At 37.3% G+C, this 21,352-nt stretch overlaps 2 protein-coding genes across 5 annotated transcripts in view; one reads left to right on the top strand and one right to left on the bottom strand.

Annotated features, from left to right (window-relative positions):
- The window catches only part of TXNDC16 (thioredoxin domain containing 16), an 86,208-nt gene extending 77,078 nt beyond the window's left edge, over positions 1–9,130 (bottom strand). The window contains exons 1-4 of one of the 3 annotated variants that reach the window (XM_033109125.1): positions 8,961–9,130; positions 2,860–2,971; positions 1,554–1,860; positions 483–565 (exon numbers count right to left, since the gene is read on the bottom strand). In XM_033109125.1, the coding sequence (XP_032965016.1) occupies positions 483–565; positions 1,554–1,716 (246 nt within the window). In that variant the 5' untranslated portion in view covers positions 1,717–1,860; positions 2,860–2,971; positions 8,961–9,130. The remainder of the gene's footprint in view (positions 1–482; positions 566–1,553; positions 1,861–2,859; positions 2,972–8,960) is intronic. The other 2 variants (XM_033109123.1, XM_033109124.1) reach the window with 2 other exon arrangements.
- A 588-nt stretch (positions 9,131–9,718) lies between these two features.
- GPR137C (G protein-coupled receptor 137C) overlaps positions 9,719–21,352 on the top strand; it is a 50,696-nt gene continuing 39,062 nt past the window's right edge. For both annotated transcript variants that reach the window (XM_033109451.1, XM_033109450.1), the window contains exon 1: positions 9,719–10,162. In XM_033109451.1, the coding sequence (XP_032965342.1) occupies positions 9,719–10,162 (444 nt within the window). The remainder of the gene's footprint in view (positions 10,163–21,352) is intronic.

Raw genomic sequence — 21,352 nt, 5'->3', positions numbered from 1 at the left:
AACTGTACACTAAAAATAAATGAGAGAAACTGCAACATAAGCAATTATAAAGACTTAGAAAAGAAAAAATGCTTCAATTACCTCAATTTTGGTATCTCCATTTGTGCTAATAGAAACTTAATAAACAATTGATTGTGGATATCTATTATGATATATTTGTCAGGCAAAACAAAACATATGCCCAACTATAGGATTGAAAAATGACACCAAGCCCCAATAGAATAGTTTACAAAATAACATTAAATTCTAAGCTAAAGAATTTTGAAGTTTTTTTTTCTCTATATGTACTAATTTATACATTAATCTGGAACTATTTTTCTGTGCTTCTGTTTATTCTTATGCAAAAAAAAAAAGTTAGAAAAAATACATTTCCAGTTTGCAAAAAGATGTGAAACAACATAAGCATTTTTAGATACTCAGTCATAAGTCATACAAATGTAAAATATTTGTCACATAATTTATTAACATAAATATATTTCTACCTTTGCAACTGAAATTCCATAGTCCTGGAGAGGTTTAACAGCCTTTTTCAGTTCTTCAAGAAATACAGAGGTACTTGGAGAATCTAAAATAAGAAATGTTTTATGAATGTTTAATGACTTGCCCCTTAGGAAAAATGAGTTTTTTTAATTAAATCCAAAGCTGCAAACTGAAGAAGGTATATATCAGTTTGCCCAACCAGTATACAACAAATAATTACTAATTAAACATACCTAGTTATATATTTTATACTTCTATTTCCAAAGCCTCATTATTCTTATTTCTAATGTCTTTATAATGGCACATTTTAACTTTGTAAGTGACCTTAAAACCTTTCTAAAACAATAGGGCATATAAATGTTTAATGTAAACCTAATATTTGGCATGATTTTTCCAAGTTTAATACCATATGTAAAACACACATGTACACATGCACAGAACTTTCAAAATGATCTTAAAATACCATTTTCAAACCACAATTATAAGAGCCAACAGAAACCTGGATTTACTTCACTTACTAACTCCAAGAATAATATGTTTAACGCCTGAAGACTTAAATGAAACCATTACGATTATTAGTTACGTTCAAGTTACACTGGTTAATTCAGTTTAATTAATGGTACAGCTAAAGCAAAGTTAAACTAAAGCATTACTAATAGCATATTTAAAGTTTAAAAATACTTTTAAAATATTTACATGCTAAAAATACCAAAAAGTATACTTTCAGAAGTGACTAAATAAAACTCAGATGTTATATTAATAGCTAATTTTTACCTAGTATTTATCTACTATAAACTAGTTACATGAGTAAAGTCACTTAATCCTTACAACAAATTTATAAAGTACTATTTCCTTATTATGGATGACAAAAGACACACGGAGAGGTTAAGTGACTTGACCAAGGTCACACAGCAGTCAAGTGGCAGAGTCAGGAATCAAACCCAGGCAAGTATATTAAAGCAGCAGTTTTGTAGCCCATAATAACAATAAGCACTAACAATAAGTTATTACTGAGTATATTGATTAAACAGCAATAGAAAGATCACAAAAATCATAATATAAAAACTACTTACCAGCTTGACAAAAATAAGCTAAGGAGGCTTTTCCTGATTGCAAGGTACTGAAATATTTCTGAGAACTCAGTTCTGGTAGACAGTCTACCGATGACTTATAAAAAATGCACACCATGACAAAAGAGATGCCAACTCTAAATATATTGAAACTGGAAGACATCATCAGCTATAGTTGTATATGGGCAGGATATTCTGTCTGCTTTACTCAGTTCTGTGTTCTGTTGCCTTGAACAATACCTGGCCAAGAGTTAAGTGTTCAACAAAATTTTGCTGAATGAATTTGTTGAAAAAATGAATGAAGTAAAATCTGCAAAAAAAAATAATAATATAAGGCATCATTTACATGTATGATTTGGCTAGTACTTACTATTTCCTTCTAGTAAAAATTTGAGAGTGTATGATACAATATAATGACATTGATTTCATACTATTGAATTTTTTTTTGATACTTACAAAGGGTATCAAAAACATGGAACATGCAACACAAAGTATCTTAAGTTTAATAGACAGTATAGGAGTATGTTAAGCTACTTATGACTTTTAAGGGTTCTAAAATTAATTCTCAAACATCCATTTATTTATTTATTTTTGTTTTACTTTTTTTTAATAGTTAAACATTTATCATTTATATCCCTCACACGGTGATAACCCCTCTCCCCTCATCTACTACTCCTCTGACATCGCACAGAGCCATTACATTTCCACTGTCTCTATTCCTAATGCTGTACTCCACTTCTTGTAACCATATATATATAACAAATTTATAAAGTACTATATTACTAGTAAATTTATAAAGTACTAAAGTACTATATATTTATATATATATATATATATATATATATATATAAAATTGTAGTTGACATTCATTATTATTCAGCTTCAGCTTCACGTGTACAGTGCAGTGATCAGGCATCTACATTATCCCTGAGGTGGTCTCCCTAATGGGAAAAGTGTCCATCGTCAAACATCTATTTTTTTAAATTGGACATTACATCTTTCTCTACTGAGAGTAGATTTACAATTAATACACAAATAGCTATTTAGTACGATTAACATTGCAGTGACGCATTTAAAATATAGTCTATTATGTTTACATTCTTTTTACTTTAAATCGCCTAGGAGACAGCTATTAAAACTACTTAAGAACATTCTTTCTTAATACACATTTTTTAATGCTCAAGACTTAGATTTATTTATACAGCATAGAAATTCAAATATCCTTTCAAATCATATTTTAATTCAGCTCCCTTTCTGAACTCATATTTGTCCCAGATATCCTCCTCTCATCTTTTCATGTTGTACTTACTTCCATGCTGTCCTCTGTATCTGCTGTCAATTTTCTTCTGTTTCGCTACTTTCAAATTTCTCTTAAACAATTTCTTCTTTCAGGCAGCTTTTCTACTGATAATCTATATTATCTAAGTTTAAAAGAAAATAGTTTAGGAAAATTTGTATAGTATGAAAACATCATACTTCTAGAAGGTAAAGATACACACATAGGTATAGGTGAGAATTTTGTTTTAATTTTTAATTTCAAATAGCGTCCATATCTTTCAAACAATATATCACTATCTTAAAACAGGAGACAGGAAAAAAAGTAGAAAATTACTCATAAGGACAGGGGTAGAATTTTTCAGTAAAGAATAAAATGATAAAAGAATGAAACATTAGGGAAAAATTATACTAACTTGGATACTTACTTTGGTTTTTCAATATTATCAATAAGCATATAACATCTCTCCCTAAGGAGCAGATATACCTAAAAAAGGAGCTAATTACTCATGATTACTTCTTAATATTCTTTTCATTAAAGCTCATTTATATCAAACAGCGAACAAATTTGCCCGCAATTTTTAATAATGAGCCAAGAGTTCAAAAACTCAAATAGAATGAGGAGTGAGGTATATAAAAAAGTGAGAGGTATATAAAAAATTTTAATGATATAATTGAAGGGTATCCTTGACATTAAAATTGATTATACATTATAGCCATTTTAAACTGGCATATTTTAAAGCCACTTTATATTAATGGGAATGTTTTAAAATAGGTCATCCAAGATTTTCTTTATGGTCTGGGGGGTGGAGGTGGAAAATGCATGCGTCCTGAGCTTAAGAGAATAACTATACAAAATCTGTTACTAATGAAATAACTCCAACCTAATTAAAAGGTAAAATATTTAAGTAAAAGTACAATTGAAAGATTCAAGTATAAAATATCATTTTTTATGTCTTTGTGATTACAATTCAGTTGTTTTAACACTAAATTGGCCATTAGGGTTAACATGATTCTTTTCCCCCAGAACGTATTTTGTAGCACCAAAAGGTCTAACCGCTCATTTAATGCTTGAACACTTTCTGACATCTATCTCACTGGACAGATGAGATTATACAAGTGAAAGGGCTGTGCATTTGATCAATTAGAGATGTTCGTGATTATTCTTACATATTTTTAGAGACAAGAACTCAGTAGTAACCTTGCACTTTGTTCCATCTTTAGTAAGTTTGATTAAGAAATGACTCAAAGCGGCGAATACTGCACAGGTCAGTTAGAAATAGAGTTTACATGGTCATAATAAAATAAACACTGAATAATGGTTTAACCAAATCCATGACAACCACAGCTGAGAAGATGGGGAGACGGAAAGTAAGGGAGCATGTGGTCAGGGTGGGAAAAGGGATAAAAGAGAGCTAGACATTCATCTTTCGCAAGATCAAAAGTGAAGTTTATTAGAAACAGAAGAGCAATGCCGAAAGAAACAGGGAGCAGTTGAAAATAATTGCCTTTAAGGCATTAGAAATTGGAGTAAGGAAGACACCAAGGGGACTTTTGAAGCCTTACAGAACCATCTGACTCTTTAAATAGCGTTACCTTCCCACTTTGATTTAAAAAGTTATTACCTGTATATAATCAAATCTTCTATAGCTTCTACTTATATTAATCCAATCTACCCCTGTGAGGCCACAGAAGACTGTTCATTTCACATGCACAGTAAATAAAATGCATTTCCCCAGAGACATGGTCTCCTCATAAAAAAAGATCTTTAAACTAGAGAAGGGAAGTGTAGATGGGAAGTGGTGGGGAAAAGAGAACACCCTGTGAGAATAGAGTAAAAACAAAGATACAGAAGGTACTTGGTGACTTTTTTTTTTCAGTTACTAGAAAATGGAATAGAAAACAGTACTTAAAGCTTTAAAAATCTGAAAATCGGAACAAAGTGATGAGTACCTCGGGAGAAATGTGACCTTGTTACGTTGGTGTGGTAGTTCATTAGTGTGGGGTAAATAGTTGTAGTTTTCCTGTCAGGTGTAAGGTAGGATTACACTTACCTTCCTGCACTTCCAACTAGCGAAGTTTGAGGCCACCATGTGACATTATGGCTAACAAAATGTGAGCAAAAGTGGTATGTCTCAGGCAAAAGTTTTAACAGCTACTGTGTGATATACCAGGCTTTATTTTCTTCTGTCACAGTCATTAAAAATGCTCAAATGGTGGCTGCTCATCGGCATAGGTCCCAGAAACAGCACAACAAAGAGAACCCATAGCTGATATGCAATGAGCATGTGACATAGGAAGAAATAAACATTTTTGTCTTAAGCCACTGAGATTTGAGGAGTTATTATAGCAGAATAATCTCGTTTATCTCCATTCACTGGTATACAAACTAAAAGTGAGATGCTGCCTTTTAAATAAGAACGTTACAATACTGGCTCAGGTCAAGCAGCAAGGAAACTTTCTGGGCCTAATGAAGGAACTTTTTTTTTTTTTTAAAGATTTTATTGGGGAAGGGGAACAGGACTTTATTGGGGAACAGTGTGTACTTCCAGGACTTTTTTCCAAGTCAAGTTGTTGTCCTTTCAATCTTAGTTGTGGAGGGTGCCGTTCAGCTTCAAGTTGTCCTTTCAATCGTAATTGTGGAGGGCGCAGCTCAGCTCCAGGTCCAGTTGCCGTTGCTAGTTGCAGGGGGCACAGCCCACCATCCCTTGCGGGAGTCGAACCAGCAACCTTGTGTTTGAGAGGACGCGCTCCAACCAACTGAGCCATCAGGGAGCTCAGCGGCAGCTCAGCTCAAGGTGCCGTGTTCAATCTTAGTTGCACGGGGGCGGAGCCCACCATCCCTTGCAGAACTCAGGAGTTGAACTGGCAACCTTGTGATTGAGAGCCCACTGGCCCATGTGGGAATCCAACCGGCAGCCTTCGGAGTTAGGACCATGGAGCTCTAACCGCCTGAGCCACCCGGCTGGCCCAAGGAACTTTTTTTCTAAGGAAACTTATCAGAGACAAGAGCTCAGCAAATGATCCATATCAAAGGGTGACAAAACATTTGATGAAACTATCATACAATAATTTGGAGTTGACATGTACCTAATGAATTTTTGAGCATGTACCTACATAGGTTTGCGTGGCTGATGAACTTATTTATAGTCCTGAGAGAAGAGGCTAGAAGACAGAAGATAAGTACTGTATGATAGGGGCTGTTGGTTGTGTTTGATGAGGTATTCAGAGAAAGGTACTCAAAGAACCACCATCGAAGGGACTAGCTGTTCAAAACAAAACAATCCTTTGGTCCCCACTTGTACGGTCAGGAAGCAAGCTGAAAAACCTGCTCAGCCACAAAAAGAGTTCATATTCTCCAAAGCCAACTTCATATTTGACCAAAGATAAAAATAAAAGATCTCTTGCAGGGCAAAGCCAAGGACCATGGAGAAGAACTATGCTCTAGAGTAGGGTTTCCAGGCAGGAATTCCCGCCCGTTCTCGGGAATTTTTTTCGCTTTTCCATTCCTGAATCCCTAGAAAAGTTGGCCGGGAAATCGTGAAAATCGGCTCCTTGAACCCAGGTGGTTGGTAGTATTGGCCGTCACTTTGTGGAAACAATTCATCGTGAGAACAGAAAATAGTTTATACCTTGGGATTTGGGAATAGGAAAGCGAAAAAATTTCCTGAGAACGGGCGGGAATTCCCACCTGGAAACCCTAGAGTATGTGCCAGAATGTGAACTGTTACTGGTCTACAATGAGGTAAACACAGAAATTGAGTGTAAATGTTTAGAATCTTTTATAGCCATTTCATACATTTGCAAATAAAATGCAAAGGGCAACAAAAATTTTTGTTCAGCAGCAAAATACTGAGAGAGCCCCCAGAGGTCAATGAAGAGGAAGTGCTTTAAGGGAAAAACACTGCTCTTCCCGCTAATGAGGAAAGTGAGCAAGGATTTGGCAAGGATTTGCCTTCAGGTGTTCCGTAGATAGGTGGAACAGCTAGTGTCCCTTTTCAGCTAGAGCATCCCATTTTGGGATTGGGTCCTGTATATACCTGGCAAACAGTTCCGCTTTAAATATTTGAAAGACCATTGTGCTAAAGTAATCTGTCCTCCTAGAACAATACTCAATCATTGTGCATTTGGACACATTTCAAATTTTAGAATATCTAGCAATAAGTTTTTCTAGAAGATCCTTGTTTCAGTTCCCCATTACAGGCCTAAATTTCCCTTATGATTAACCATAAAATAATGGTTTTCCTTCTCAAGAAAAAGAGGAAATAACAACTGTAAACATGTAACAAATTATACCATGATCTGTGGGCATCATTTTCTGGGAAAAGACACCTTTCATATTTTGCAACAAAGGGGGCATATAATGCTTACAAAGTTCCTGTAAGAACATTTTGTCAAAAATTAGCTTACTTATAGTTTAATGCTGCTACTGGAGAACAGAACCTGCTCAGTGAACCAGCCTCAAATAAAACATTGATTAGATCTCATCACAGCTTATCATTTAAGACCCAAAGGAGACAATAAAGAGAGTCAACATCTTTCCACTTTATAGCCCCTTCAAAGCAGTTGGGGAAAAAATCCTTTCTCTCCACCCATTATCTACACCCCCCAAAAAAAGGAGAAAAGTGGCAGGTATCCAGACTTGCAATGACAATGGAATAAGAAGTCTCACAAGCAAAGACCTAACACTAGTATGGGTACTGTCCAGATGTAAGCTATCATTTTGAGTAGAGAATATAGGAGAAAAAGAAAAAAGCCTTCATGGTGGAAATCTATTCATGACCTGAAACTGCACCTCATTAATTATGAAAGATACAAAAACAGATCATGCCAGAGAATAGGAGGTTCCCCTGATTTGGACAAATGCCTCAAATCACGTAACTCTAAGTGCATGCTTAATTTATGTGCTTAAGGGCATAACTGCAATCAGTTAACTAGTGGTTTCCAGGAGCACTCTGTCCCCTCTCAAATACAAGTGTACTGCCCTCACCATATGCTCTAAGAAGCCATACGGTGAATTTCTTACCCTCCAATAAACATGAGATCCTTCTGTAACGCATTGTTAGATTAGGCCTGTCAACTTCTTACTGCAAGTTGCATCCTACTCTAGGCTGAACTGCACGACCTGCTCAGTGGAATGTTATGTGAGAGCGATCCACCTAACAGTGTCTAGGCCTAAACATCTATCAGTTGGTCAGCACACCTATAAAGGATCCAAAACACACCAGCATCTGGTGCCTGGGTGAATTACCGTCCCAGAAGCTAAAGAACAAAATAAATTTTCAAGTTCCCTGTGGATCAGCTAGGAAAGAAGGTAGCAGCACTCTTCTTGGGCAAAGCATTAGGGTAAAGGATAGTGAGTTAGGAAAGGCTGGTTCTTGGCTGCAATAGTAAACGTAGCAGCATCTTTCAGAGAATTTGTGATATGCCGCTCATGCCAAGAACACGAATTATGTTCTCTTCATTTTGCACTATTCTGGTCATTGTATTACCAAACACCAAACACAAAAGTCCAACAAACGTTATGTGTCAGTTTAATACACGCTAGGGATGTATTTATTCCTCTTATCTACAGTGTCATAATTTGGCATTTGTTTTGTATTTCTGAGCCTCAGGAACGGCGCCATCATACAGGACAAAGGCTTTAAAGGAATACATGTGGAATTTAAGGAGCACAGACTATTCTACTTCTTCCTCTCTGGACATTCATCAAAGACATACAGTTCTATTTCTGCCTTTTTCCTGAACTTATGCCCACAGCATGTTTCCAAATTCTAACTTTCAAAGACCCAAGCTCCTCCTACTCCGAGATCACTTGGACATCCAGCTCACCCTAATACCACTCTTCTTTAAGGGACAGTTCCCGAGGGAGGGAAGAGTCTTAGTGTTTCGGTTCACCTTTCCACTCATTCCACCAGCTCTCCCCTCAGAGGGCTCACTTTTTTCCCCTGCCGCTCAAGCCATGAAAGAAGAAAGCAAAAGGTCCCTCAGAAGAATCCAGATGAGGTTCCTTCTAAGCCAAACTCTAGAGCTCGGCGGTGCGGCCCTTGCGACGGGAGAGCCGCCTTATCTGAATCCCCACAGCTTCAGGCAGAGAACTTAGCCCCAGAAGGACCCGCGCCGCTACCTACTTACCTGCGCGCGGTCGGCTACTCCCGCTTTGCGAAGAAGCAGAGGGAGGGGCCCTGCCCCGCTCGTCCCAAGCGAGAGTGCAGCGCCTACCGTGGCCAACACTCGGTGGATTCGGCCTGCAGGGCAAAAAAATAATCCCCGAGGCTCCTCCCTCTCCTCGTGCTCTTTACGTGCAACCTCTCCAACCAATGGGACGCGCAGGGGGGCGGATGGAGACCCGCCCCAGGTGACAGGCGACAACCGAGTCCCCCCGCCGGTGCGAACGGGCCTTGCAGTTGCTGGGCCAATCGGCAACGTGGGTGGGGAGTGCAGGGAAGCGAGAAAGCGGGGAAAGCCAGCGCCCAATTAGATCTTGGAGCCCTGGAGCGACGGGTCCTGCAGCCCGTGGGCTTCCGAGCGCGGCGTGCAGGGGGCGTGCCCGCCTGGGCCAATCGGCGCGAGCCCACGGTGCGGAGCGAGCGCCTCAAATGCTCGGGTTTCTCAGCTGATTGTCTCCAGCGGAGAGTTGTTTTTTGCAGCTACAGAGCAGAGCCGCAGCAGGAGGAGCCGAGACCCCCGGGGGGGTGGGGGGCGGGAAGAGGAGGCGGGGTCGAGGGAGCCGCGGCTGCTCAGCGCGGGGCTCCGAGTCCTGTCACGGCGCTTCCTGGGGTTGGAGGTTGGGGTGGGTGGGGGGTAAGGGACAAATCCTTCTCCCCCTCGACGGCGGCTCCGAGTCCTGCACCTTTCTTCCCGCGCTCCCTCGCCGGTCCTCCAGCCCCCTCATGAGGGTGTCCGTACCGGGTCCGGTGGCCGCCGCCGCCCCCGCGGCCGGCCGCGAGTCCTCGACGCCCGGCGAGGGCGGCGGAGGCGAAGGCGCCGTCGCTGCCGCCTCAGGCGCCGCGGTGCCGGGCTCGGTGCAGTTGGCGCTGAGCGTCCTGCACGCCCTGCTCTACGCCGCACTCTTCGCCTTTGCCTACCTGCAGCTGTGGCGGCTGCTCCTGTACCGCGAGCGGCGGCTGAGTTACCAGACCCTCTGCCTCTTCCTCTGTCTCCTGTGGGCAGCGCTCAGGACCACCCTCTTCTCCGCCGCCTTCTCGCTCAGCGGCTCCCTGCCCCTGCTCCGGCCGCCCGCTCACCTGCACTTCTTCCCCCACTGGCTGCTCTACTGCTTCCCCTCCTGTCTCCAGTTCTCCACGCTCTGTCTCCTCAACCTCTACCTGGCGGAGGTAAGGCGGGAGGACCGGCATGCGGGGCCGGGCGAGCGGGGCCTTCGGGATCAACTGGGCTGAAGACCGGTGTGTTGGGGTGGAGGGGAGGCGGTGAGAGGCGGACCCAAGACCAGCCTGGGGAAACTGAGGCACGCCTGGAGGACGCGCCGGTGTTCTTGCCCTAAACTTAAGCAGCTGATAGACTCGGTCACTGAGGGGTTTAGGGGACGAGTGAATGAGTTTGTGTTCTGACAACTTAAAACAGCAGGACAACCCTTTGTTCGGTGTCCTGGCCCTCTATGGTAAGGTGTTTGTGGCACCAACAAAGTGGCATCGCAAGAAGTAGCAGCCCCGGTAGCTCTGCTGAAGCTGGACTGTGTTGAGAGGTTGGATGCTGAGGGAGCAGCAGCGCTGCTGAAGCTGGACTGCTGCCAGCCATTACGTCACCAGGCAGAGCTGTTCCTCTGCTATTGTTGCTGCGTTTCTTTTATTAGAAGCTTATATTCCCTCCTGCATCTCCTTTCCTGTGGCTCGATAAGCCTCACACAAATCCCGTTCGATAGTTCCCCAGCAGGGTTAATGATCAATAACCAATATTGAGGGTCAATAGGAAGACCTCCATAAAGCCCTTAACGTTTGCCCCAGTTGCTTCATGCTTTGGCTATTTATCCTACCTCTTACAGCCTAGTCTTTTCTTTTCTTTTCTTTTCTTTTCTTTTCTTTTCTTTTCTTTTCTTTTCTTTTCTTTTCTTTTCTTTTCTTTTTTGAGCTAATAGAAAATACTAGCTTAGCCTGTGCCTGTTTCAGAAACAAAACACCAAACTGTTTCTGCAATAACTTGCTTAATAGCTGGAAGCTAATCACACCCCCTTTCTCTTTTATGGGGAATTACTGGTTGGATTGCATTGTTCTGCGAACCTTAGGTATTTGACCCATTTCAAACAGGTTTGGGAGTGTAAGGTTGTCAATCATGTGTGTCAGCTAGTGGTATTTAAGCCACAGAATTTTGAGAATTACCCCAAAAAAATCTACCTCCCCTCCCCCAGCCCCCACCTCTCGCAAAAAAAATAGCTTGAGTGGGGAGGAAACAAAGTGACATCATATGTTTAATACTGGCTAATATAGAACAGTATTGGTCTTGCAGCTAATCCTCTCAAAGGCTTTTGGAGGTGATGAGAATTAACATAGTTATTAGCAAAACTAAAAACATTTGAGGCAGATTAAGTTTATATTCCTGCGTACATAAACCAACTCTTCTCCCTTAGTAAATAGGAAGTAGAATGCATAATTTTAAAATCCAGTCACAACTTCAGCTTTTTAGCACGCTAAAAACAACAGTTAAAATTAAGTAACAACTTGAATTTAACTTTAATTCTTTGGAATTAAATAATTCCCAAGAATTTCCCATCCTTTGGAAATCCAAGCAGTACAATGACAGAAACTCAAACACCAAGAGGCAGAAATAACCATGGGTAATCGTAAATCAAATAAGCATGCTGTAGTCATGTCACTTATTTGATGATCTTCTGATCTTCTAGCTGTTGTTTAAGCTTCAAAAAACTTCTTTATAGTTAAACGTATACGTTATATTCTTCCTGACACCTTTTCTGATAGAATACCAGTGTCCTCTCATCACTGAAGCTTTACCCTAGCTTCAGATATAGCTAATTTACTTGAAACTGACTAGCAATCCTTATGCTAATCAGATAATTTCTTTTTCCTCTATACATTTTGATTTATACAATTATATTAATGATTCACTGCAAAATAGTTGGTGGGTATTTCATAAAGTAGCTAAACACTCTTTTTACATTTTTCTTGAGCTATAACATATACCATAAGGAGCATAAATCTTAAGTGTACAGCTAGGTGAAATTTTACATATGGATACACTCATGTTACCACCACCCTGATTAAGATATACAGTATCCCCAGTGGCCCAGAAAGTTTCCTTGTGCCCTCTCCCCATCATAACTCTTACCCTGAGATAAACACAAAGTGGCTAAATACTATCACAATAGAATAAAAGCATCTTTAATTAAGCTCAAAATTCTAAAAGTGTGCTTCTACAGCATAAATTGCATGATAGCTAGATTGAGTTTTCAGACTTCTGATTGCTGATATTCCAAGCTAGTGAGGAACTTACATGTCTAAATGTCTTCCTGTTAATTGAATCTCTTGTTTGTGGATGTAGTTTTTAAAAAACAATAGAACTCAATCTAGAAAATATAATTTGGAAACAAGCTGAACTAAAGCTTTTGCCTTTTATAGTGTCTCTTAAAAAGAGTGTAAGTTGCTTGTCTTTTTATAATCAAGTTAACAGTTTTAAAACACATAACTTAAAAGAATAAATTTTCATCCTATTTTAAAAGAGGTATCTTAACCAGAAATCATTTCCCTATTCTTTAGAAAAAAAGTCCAGAGTAATCTGTATTTAAAAGAGTACTTGAATTCAAATTTTTATATCAGTTTCAAGTAACTGGAAGTATACTTCCCATTGATCATTCTGAATTAATGAAGCTTCCCCAATGAGTTCTTCGTATTCCCAGCGAGCAAAGTAGTAGGGAAAGTCTATGTGGTGACACGTACAAAACTTAACTGACATTTGATTTTTTTTTTAAACCAAAAGGCCCTATGTCTGTTTTGAATAGGTGTGCTTCTTGATTACCAAATCACTCTGTCTTTACTGTCATATTAAATACTAATTTCATTTTAGTTTTGATCTCTTGAAAGTTTTTGTTATGTTCATTTCTCACTTAAAAAAAATTCTAAATTTCTAAGGACTTAGTTACAAAGAACCATGGAGCAATATAAAAATAACATTAGTATAACAACCATTACTACTTTAAACACATTTTGCTGGTTCTTCTCAGATTCTTTTTTTCAAGAAGTTAAGACTGCCTAACCCACTCTTTTGTTTACTACACTTGAATAGAATTGAGATAAGGGGAATTAACCCTTTCTGAAATAATTAGACTCCCCCCCCCCAACTACTTATTCCTGGAGGTTATATATAGTTAACCTCCAGTTATATATAGTTAACTTCCAGGAATAAGCAGTTGGGGAGAAAAAAAGCCTGTATACTAATTTAAAAACACCTATTGAACCTTTTTTGGCATGATCAATAGGACATGTACCTTACCAGAAAAAGGTTCACACTTCTATACTTTTAGCACAGAAGACTTCAGTCTTTAAAACAGATTACAATGGTCCCTTGTTATCCACAGGTTATACATTTTAAGACAGCCCCCCACCCCCAGTAGATGCCTTAAACGGTGGATACTGCTGAACCCTATATATACACTTTCCCATTCATACATACTTTTTCAATTAAAGGATGTACTTCATGGCTTCTCTTTGGTGTATTCAAATTGCCAGCATCACAACTCTTGCACTTTGGGGCCATTATTAAGTAAAATAAGGGTCACTTGAACACAGACACTGCTATACCACCACAATCAATCTGATAACCAAGACGGCTACTAAGTGACTCACAGGCAGGTAGGGAATACAGTGTGGATACACTGGACAAAGGGATGATTCACATCTCAGGCAAGACCAAGCAGAATGGCGCGAGAATTCATCATGCTACCCCGAATGGGGCAGAATTTAAAACGTATGAATTGTTTATTTCTGGAATTCTCCATTTAATATTTTCTGACCGCAGTTGAACACAGCTAACCGAAACTACAAACAAGGGGAGCTACTGTATTTGATAAAATGGATTCTATCTACCATTGGAACAAGTAAAAGGACTTAAAATGAGAGTTGATAGTATACTATATTTGGAGTATCACCCTATAAAATGAAACTCCTTTAAAGATAAGAACTTATTTTATCATATTTTTATCTCATAGCAACTATAACAATGGTAAACATTTTATTACATGACGATCTTGAAAAGGCCAAAATCTAGAAATTTTTTGGCTATCTAAAATTTGGGGGTTAACTCAACTTTTATTAACATTTGAGGTATATTATTTGTGTACTTTCTTGGATCTTTATTTTTTTTTCTACCTAAAAGATTGCCTATTTTATGACTGCTCAGATTCTCTTAGATTATCGTGGTTTAAAATAATTAGATAAAAATTTAATTTGTATTACTATAGGTAAAATTCTAATGAAACCACTTTAATATAATACAGAATTTTGCTTAGCAAAATTATTTTTATATCATAGCAAATAACTCATAGAAATTAGGGGTTTGCTAATTTGGTTTTAACAAATTCTGTTAAATAGAGAAGCCTGTAAAACAAATACATCTCACATCATGATTCATTTACTATTTACTGAAATAGTGCTTTAGTTCAGTGTTGGATTTTAATCCATAACTGTGATTATAAACTTTTTGTCTGAATCTCCTGAACTGTTTTATCCATTAACTTGAGTCTGTTTTTCCTGAGATAATCTGTGAGACAAGAGTTTGAGATGATGCAGTTCTATGGTAGAAGACATGATTACAATGCCTTATATTTTATGTGAGTTAATATTTTCAAAGCACATTATAACACTTGTCTTGATAACCCCCATGATATAGGTACAAGTAAACTGGGTGTAATTTGTCCAAGGTTATATGGCAAATATGTATCAGATATGAGAGTATAGTATAGCCAGGGGCTATAAAGTCTCGTCAGGTGATCTCTGCCTATGAACTTTCCTGCATACATCAACTCTTTGTTTATTAAGTGTTTCATTATTTAACTTGCTTTCTCATTTAATACCACTTCAAGCATTTTTCACTCTCCAGCAAACTCTCTTCCCCCTTTATACTTAGCATATGACCCTCATCTACTAATTTATAAAAGCAGAAACCAGGGCCATCTGGCTGAACAAAGATTCAGAGAAATGCCTTAAAATGCTGCAAAGATTAGTTAATCTTTTTCAATGAATGATTGAGCTGGTAATTGAGGAAATTCCTCAGAGGCAAAAAAACACACAAAAGAAGTGAATATGGAATTATAAAGTACCACACAGATGTTTGTCTTGGGATTGGAAGTAGTTATATATTTTGATTTTTAGGTGTAGGGCATATGAGGAGGTGCGTTCTAATCAGAGATCTCATCTCCCCCAGCTTAATGCCAGAATTCTCATAGTATACTTCTTCAGTGGATTAGGGGGGACATAAGCAGGTCCTCAGAGATGATGTGATTTGTTCCTATCTTGGCTTTCAGTGAAGGAGATCCAAATTGGGGGTAGGGAGGAGGTGTTCCCTAAAAATTCATAACAAGCTATTCTCTTACAAGTTTGCAGCCTAAATTCACACCACTTCTGTGACTTCAGAGGGGAAAAAAAAACAAACCTGAAAATATAGTTTAATGTTACGCTGGCTTGGTAGTAACTTCAAGCACCTGGAAAAAACAAATGTGATATATCTGTTGAGGAGTATACAGTAAACCCAGAATCCTGACAGATAAAATTCCAAGGAACATGAGCTCAAAATGAAAAATTACAGTAAGGAATCTTACCTGCAAAGATTGAAGATGTCAGAATTAAATACATAATATAAAATATGTGAATAAATTAAACAATATTGATATGTAATAAAGAAACCAAAACTGATTAGGCACATTTGGAAATAAATCATTTTCAAATCAGAAAAATATAATTAAAGTTAGAAACTGAAATGGATGGTTAAACAAGAGATTGAGTAGTTAAAAAGAAATTAGTGAACTAGATCTGAGAGAAAATAATCACCCAGAATACAGCCCAGAGGAATTAAAAAAATAAAAAAAGGAAAATATGAACAAGGAATTAAGAGAATGAAGGTATAATGAGCAGGTGCAATATATATCTAATTGGAATTTCAGAGAAATTATTCAAAAGGTTAATGACTTAGAGTTTGCCCAATTTATGAATGACACCAAGTTTCAGATTCAGAAAGCCCAAAAAATTCAAGTCAGGCTAAATAAAAACACATTAGAGTAAAAGCTCAAAATACAAAAGACAATATTTTTTTAAAACAACTAGAGAAGATATTACTGACAAAGTAGTGAAAATTAGTTTGAGTATTGGCATTTCATTGACAACTAAGGAATTCAGAAGACAGTGAAACATCTTCAAGATGCTGAGAGATAATATCCAGAAATCTAAAATGCTACCCACAATGAAACTATCAACAATGAGAGTGAAATAAAAGCCATTTTGTTGGGGGGGGAAGGGATTGTCAGCAAGATGGTGGGATAGGAAGCCATGGACTCTCCTTTCCCCTGCAAACACACTGATTTGGCAACAATTTGCAAACAGATTTCCTTTATGAGAAATCCAGAAACTAATTGAAAGGCTCCTACAGCCCAGGTGAACACAAAATGAAAATCATCAAAACTAGTGGGGAGATTAGGGACAACTTCTTGCCAGAGTCCCTGACCCAGTGTACTGCCATAGGATTGGGAAGAGACCTCCTAGCTCTCAGTTTCTTCCAGAGGAGGTAAGGGGTTGGTTGACACACCGAGCACCCCAACTTTTCCTAGGAGGCCCCTCAAGAGGTCATGCCAGACTTGGAGCTCTGACAGGTCCAGTAGAGTCGAGCCACCTGGCGGAAAACGGGCAGCAATTTGAAAAGGTAAATAACATAGCTCCCCTCCTCCTCCAACTCCGCAGAGAGCGAGCAAACCAGAACTACTGCTTCCTGCTTCTCTTTAGGGAGGAAAAGAGTTGGTAGAGGCCCCAAGAATCTCTGGACAAACTGATTGATGAGGATATTCTGTATAAAGCCAGTCCATGAAAATTGGGAGAGGTGTCTGTTTTGTCTAATGCACGGACAACAATACAAAGAGTCAAGGAAAATGAAGAATTAAGACAAAGATGATCCAAACAAAGCAAGATAAATCTCCAGAAACCCTAATGAAACAGTTATATGATTTACCTGACGGAGAATTCAAACTGTCATAAAGATCCTAACCCAGATCAAGATAATAAAGCATGAACAATTTCAACAAAGCATGAGAATTTCAAGAGATAGAAAATATTAAAAAGTACAAAACAGAAACCATAGAGCTGAAGAATGCAAAAACTGAAGTGAAAAATTCACTTGAGGGGTTCATAAGCAGATCATACAGAAGAAAGGATCAATGCACTTGAAGACAAGTCATTGAAAATAATTTAGTCAGAAAAGCAAAAAGAAAACAGAATGAACAAAGCTAAAGGGGCTTATAGTAAACCATCAGGAAGACCAGTGTCCACACTGAATCCCAAACATATGAGAGAGAAAGGACCAGAAAACTTATTCAAAAAAAACAATGGCTGAAAACCTCCCAAAGCTGGTATAGGAAATGGACATCCACATCAAAGCAGCCAAAGGAAACAAACAAAAGAAGAATCCAAAGAAATCCACACCTAGACACATTATAATCAAGTTGTCAAAAGTCAAAGACAAAGAATTTTGAAAGCAGAGAGAAAAAAGACACTTGTAACATACCAGGGAACCCTTATAAAAGTGTAACCAGATTTTTCAGCAAAAAATCTTGCAGACCAGAAAAGATCATCTTGTAGGATTGTCTTTTTAAAATGCTGAAATTAAAAACTACGAACCAAGAATAATATATTCTGTAAAACTAGTCTTCAAAAATCGATAGGTAATGGCTTTCCCAGATATTTAAAAGCTGAAGGACTTCATCGCCACTTGCCTTACATGAAATGCTAGAAAGTTCTAGAAGTTGAAACAAAAGGACGCTAAACAGTAACAATAGTATAACTATGAAACTCATTGGGAAAGATAAGTATTTAGACAATACAGAATTGTGGTGGGTAAGTCCCTTTAGTATAAAAGTTAAAAATATATAAAAATAACTTAAAATGTTTTAAAATATACACAAGATAAATAGATATAAATTGGGACAACAATAACAGTGTTAGCAGGGACAAGTTAAAATGTAGAGTTTTTGTATGCATTTGAACTTAATTTGTTGTCAGCTTAAAATACACATAACTATAAGATATTTTTTGTAGGCCCCACAGCTTACACATACACACGCACACCCGAAACCTATAGAAGTTACACAAAAGAAAAGGGAAAGGAATAAAAGCATACCAATACAAAAAAAAAAAAAATCAACAAAACACAGAAAAAAGACGCAAGAAAGAAAAAGACCAAAGAACTACAAGACTAACAGAAAAAGATCAACAAAAGGACAATAATAAATCCTTTCTTATCAATAATTATGTTTTAATAATTACTTTAAGGGGGAAACTGGATGAAGGGTACAAAATGTCAATTTTCTCATTGTGATAGTGGACTATAGTTATGCAAGATGTCATTATAGGGGGAAACTGGATGAAGGGTACAAAATCTCCTTGTATTATTTCTTATAACTGCATGTGAATGTATAGTTATTTAAAAATAAAAACTTAAAAATAAAGAATATATCACTATGGAAAATTGACAGTGATAATCCAAAATAAGGTTAAGTACTGTTCCTACTGTAGAAAACTAACAAAGTTGTAGTTAATGATATACAAGATGTGTCATTTTATCTATGACCCTTCAGCAAGCCATCCTTTTAATTGTATGTAACCACAGAACGATTTCTAAAATGTGGCTCAGCTAATGTTAATGGTATTATCTGAATTATGAGATTTGTAATACATTTAAAATTTTTCCCTCTTAAAAAAAAAAAAAAAAAAAAAAAAAAAAAAAAAAAATAATTACTTTAAATGCATTAAACTCCCAAATCAAATGACAGAGTTGCTGAATGGATTTTCTTTTTAAAAAAGACCCAACTAAGTGTTGTCTGCAAGAAACTCACTTTATTTTTCTTTCCTTTCATTGTCATTTAATAGAAAAAGAATATAAACCATATTACAAAATATATTTCACATTATTTTTGCAATGGAAATTTACTAACTGTGTAAAATAAAAGGGTGTTGAAAAGCAAATTCCAAGTGGAGCACAGACATGGAAACCAGAAAGTTCTAGAAAAAACTTAGATAACTGTATTTATATTCTGGGAGTGGAAAAGATCTTTCAAAAGAACGTAAACTCAGAAGCAACAACAACGAAAAAGACTGAGACGTCTGAGTACATAAAAATTAAAACTTATGTATCACAAAGTAAATCACAAAGGACAACAACAAATTAGCAAAACATTTGCCACACCTACTAAAAACAAGAAAGAATTCATAAATATTATAAAAGAATAATCCAAAAGAAAAAATCGTAAAAGCTAGGAATAGTTTAAAAGGTGTAAACAATTTTTATAGGAACAAACTATACAAAAGTATGTTCAAATCTCATTCGTAATTAAGGAAACACATACAAACAATAAGATACCATTTTTCTCACACATGAGATAACAAAAATTAAAATGCTTGATGATGCCCAGAGCTAGGAAGGATGGAGGGAATCATACACTCTAATTACAGCATAGAAATAGTTGATAATTGCAAGAAACCCAAAACAGCCCAAGTGTCCATCAATAGGAACTGGTCAAATTATGGTAAATCCAGAAGATGGAATACAAAATGGGCACTAAAAGAAACAAGGTGGATCTGTATGTATGTACTGACATGGAAAGATCTCGAAGATATATTAGTAAAAAAATACATTAAGTATAAAGTTGAAAGGGGGCATATTGAATGGTGCATCAGTGGTGGTGGGAGGCGGAGTGTATTAGAGTCTATTGCAATTCCTTCCTGCCCTCCAAAGGAATTGTAAAATACTGTTAGCTGTGGTTATCTTTAGATAGATTAATGAAGAGTAGGGGATGGATGTGGAAGACTTTTACTTTTCATTTTGTACTATTCTGTGTTTATGTTTCTGCCCTTAAAGGCAAAACATTATTGATTTCAACAAGGGTTAAATGGGTGGATAGACTATAACTCATTGTTTTCTTTGTGTCTCTCTGTATTAAAAAAAAAAACAAAATTGTTTTTTATATATACATACACACAAAGATGTTAAACCAAAACATAAAATTTAAAAAGAAATACACACATAACATACACACAGAAACCTACCTTTTCCAAATCAGACACATACTATCCTAATGTACAATGCACATACTTAATATTACCCAAAGATCTCAAAGTACTTCATTTAATACTCATTAATCTCCTATAAGTTTCCATTTTATATAGTGGTAGAAGACTATGGGTACAATATATCAGTCAATATAGAAAGAAATTCCAAGTGTCTTATCTCAATAATGTTCTGACTACTAAGTTATCTTTTTGTCCCTGTACCACCTTACAGTTACGATTCAGAGGCTGGACGTCAGATCAAGTCCCCAAAATAAGCAGAGATTTTCTTCAATTTATTATTAAGAAAGTTTTGTTCCATATCCACTTGCCCTCCAGGCCCTAAAGATGCCACCTGGTCAATATCAGCATTTCTTGGAAGAAAATAAATAATATCATTAGTGATCTTCTGGGAAAGTCTGAACATTTCAAAGCCATCAGGAGACATCATTTTCCTAATGTTAGCGGTCTCTGTAGTAGCATAGTCTTGCCCTTCCTAAGGGATCCAAAGATCACAACATCAGCCTTTAAATGAGAAGCCACCAGCAGGAAATCTCCACAGATGAACTCTATTACAAAAAACTCACTTCAGATTTAAGGATACACATAGACTGAAAGCGAAGGGATAGAAAAAGATATTTCATTAAAATAGTAACCAAAAGAGAGCAGGATAGACTTTAAGTCAAAAACTGTCATAAGAGGCAAAGACTATATAATGCTAAGGGTCGATCCACCAGGAAGATAATAACAATTATATATGCACCCAACATCAGAGTATCTAAACATATAAAGCAAATATTGACAGAATTAAAGGGAGAAATTGTAATACCATAATAGTAACAGATGTGTACACAACATTCCATCCAATAGCAGCAGAATACACATTCTTCTCAAGCGCACATGGACATTTCTCCAGGGTAGATCACATGTTAGGTCACAAAATGAGTCTTAGCAAATTTAAGAAAATTGAAATCCTACCAAATACCTTGTTTGACCACAATGAAATGAAACTAGAAATCAACAGCAGAAGTAAAACTGGATAATTCACAACTATATGGAAATTAAATAACACACCATCGGATCAAAGAAGAAATCAAAAGGGAAATTAGAAAATACCTCACAACAAGAAAAAACACATCACAAATATTACGGGATGCAGCAAAACCAGTAGTAAGAGGAAGTTAATAGTGATAAATGCTTACATTTAAAAAGAAGGAAGATTCAGACAAACAGCCTAACATTTCACCTCAAGCAGCT

Source organism: Rhinolophus ferrumequinum, chromosome 6 (assembly GCF_004115265.2).
Source record: "Rhinolophus ferrumequinum isolate MPI-CBG mRhiFer1 chromosome 6, mRhiFer1_v1.p, whole genome shotgun sequence".
NCBI classification, from domain to species: domain Eukaryota; kingdom Metazoa; phylum Chordata; class Mammalia; order Chiroptera; family Rhinolophidae; genus Rhinolophus; species Rhinolophus ferrumequinum.
Note: the sequence above shows the minus strand (reverse complement) of the source record. Positions and strands in the feature narration are given on the sequence as shown.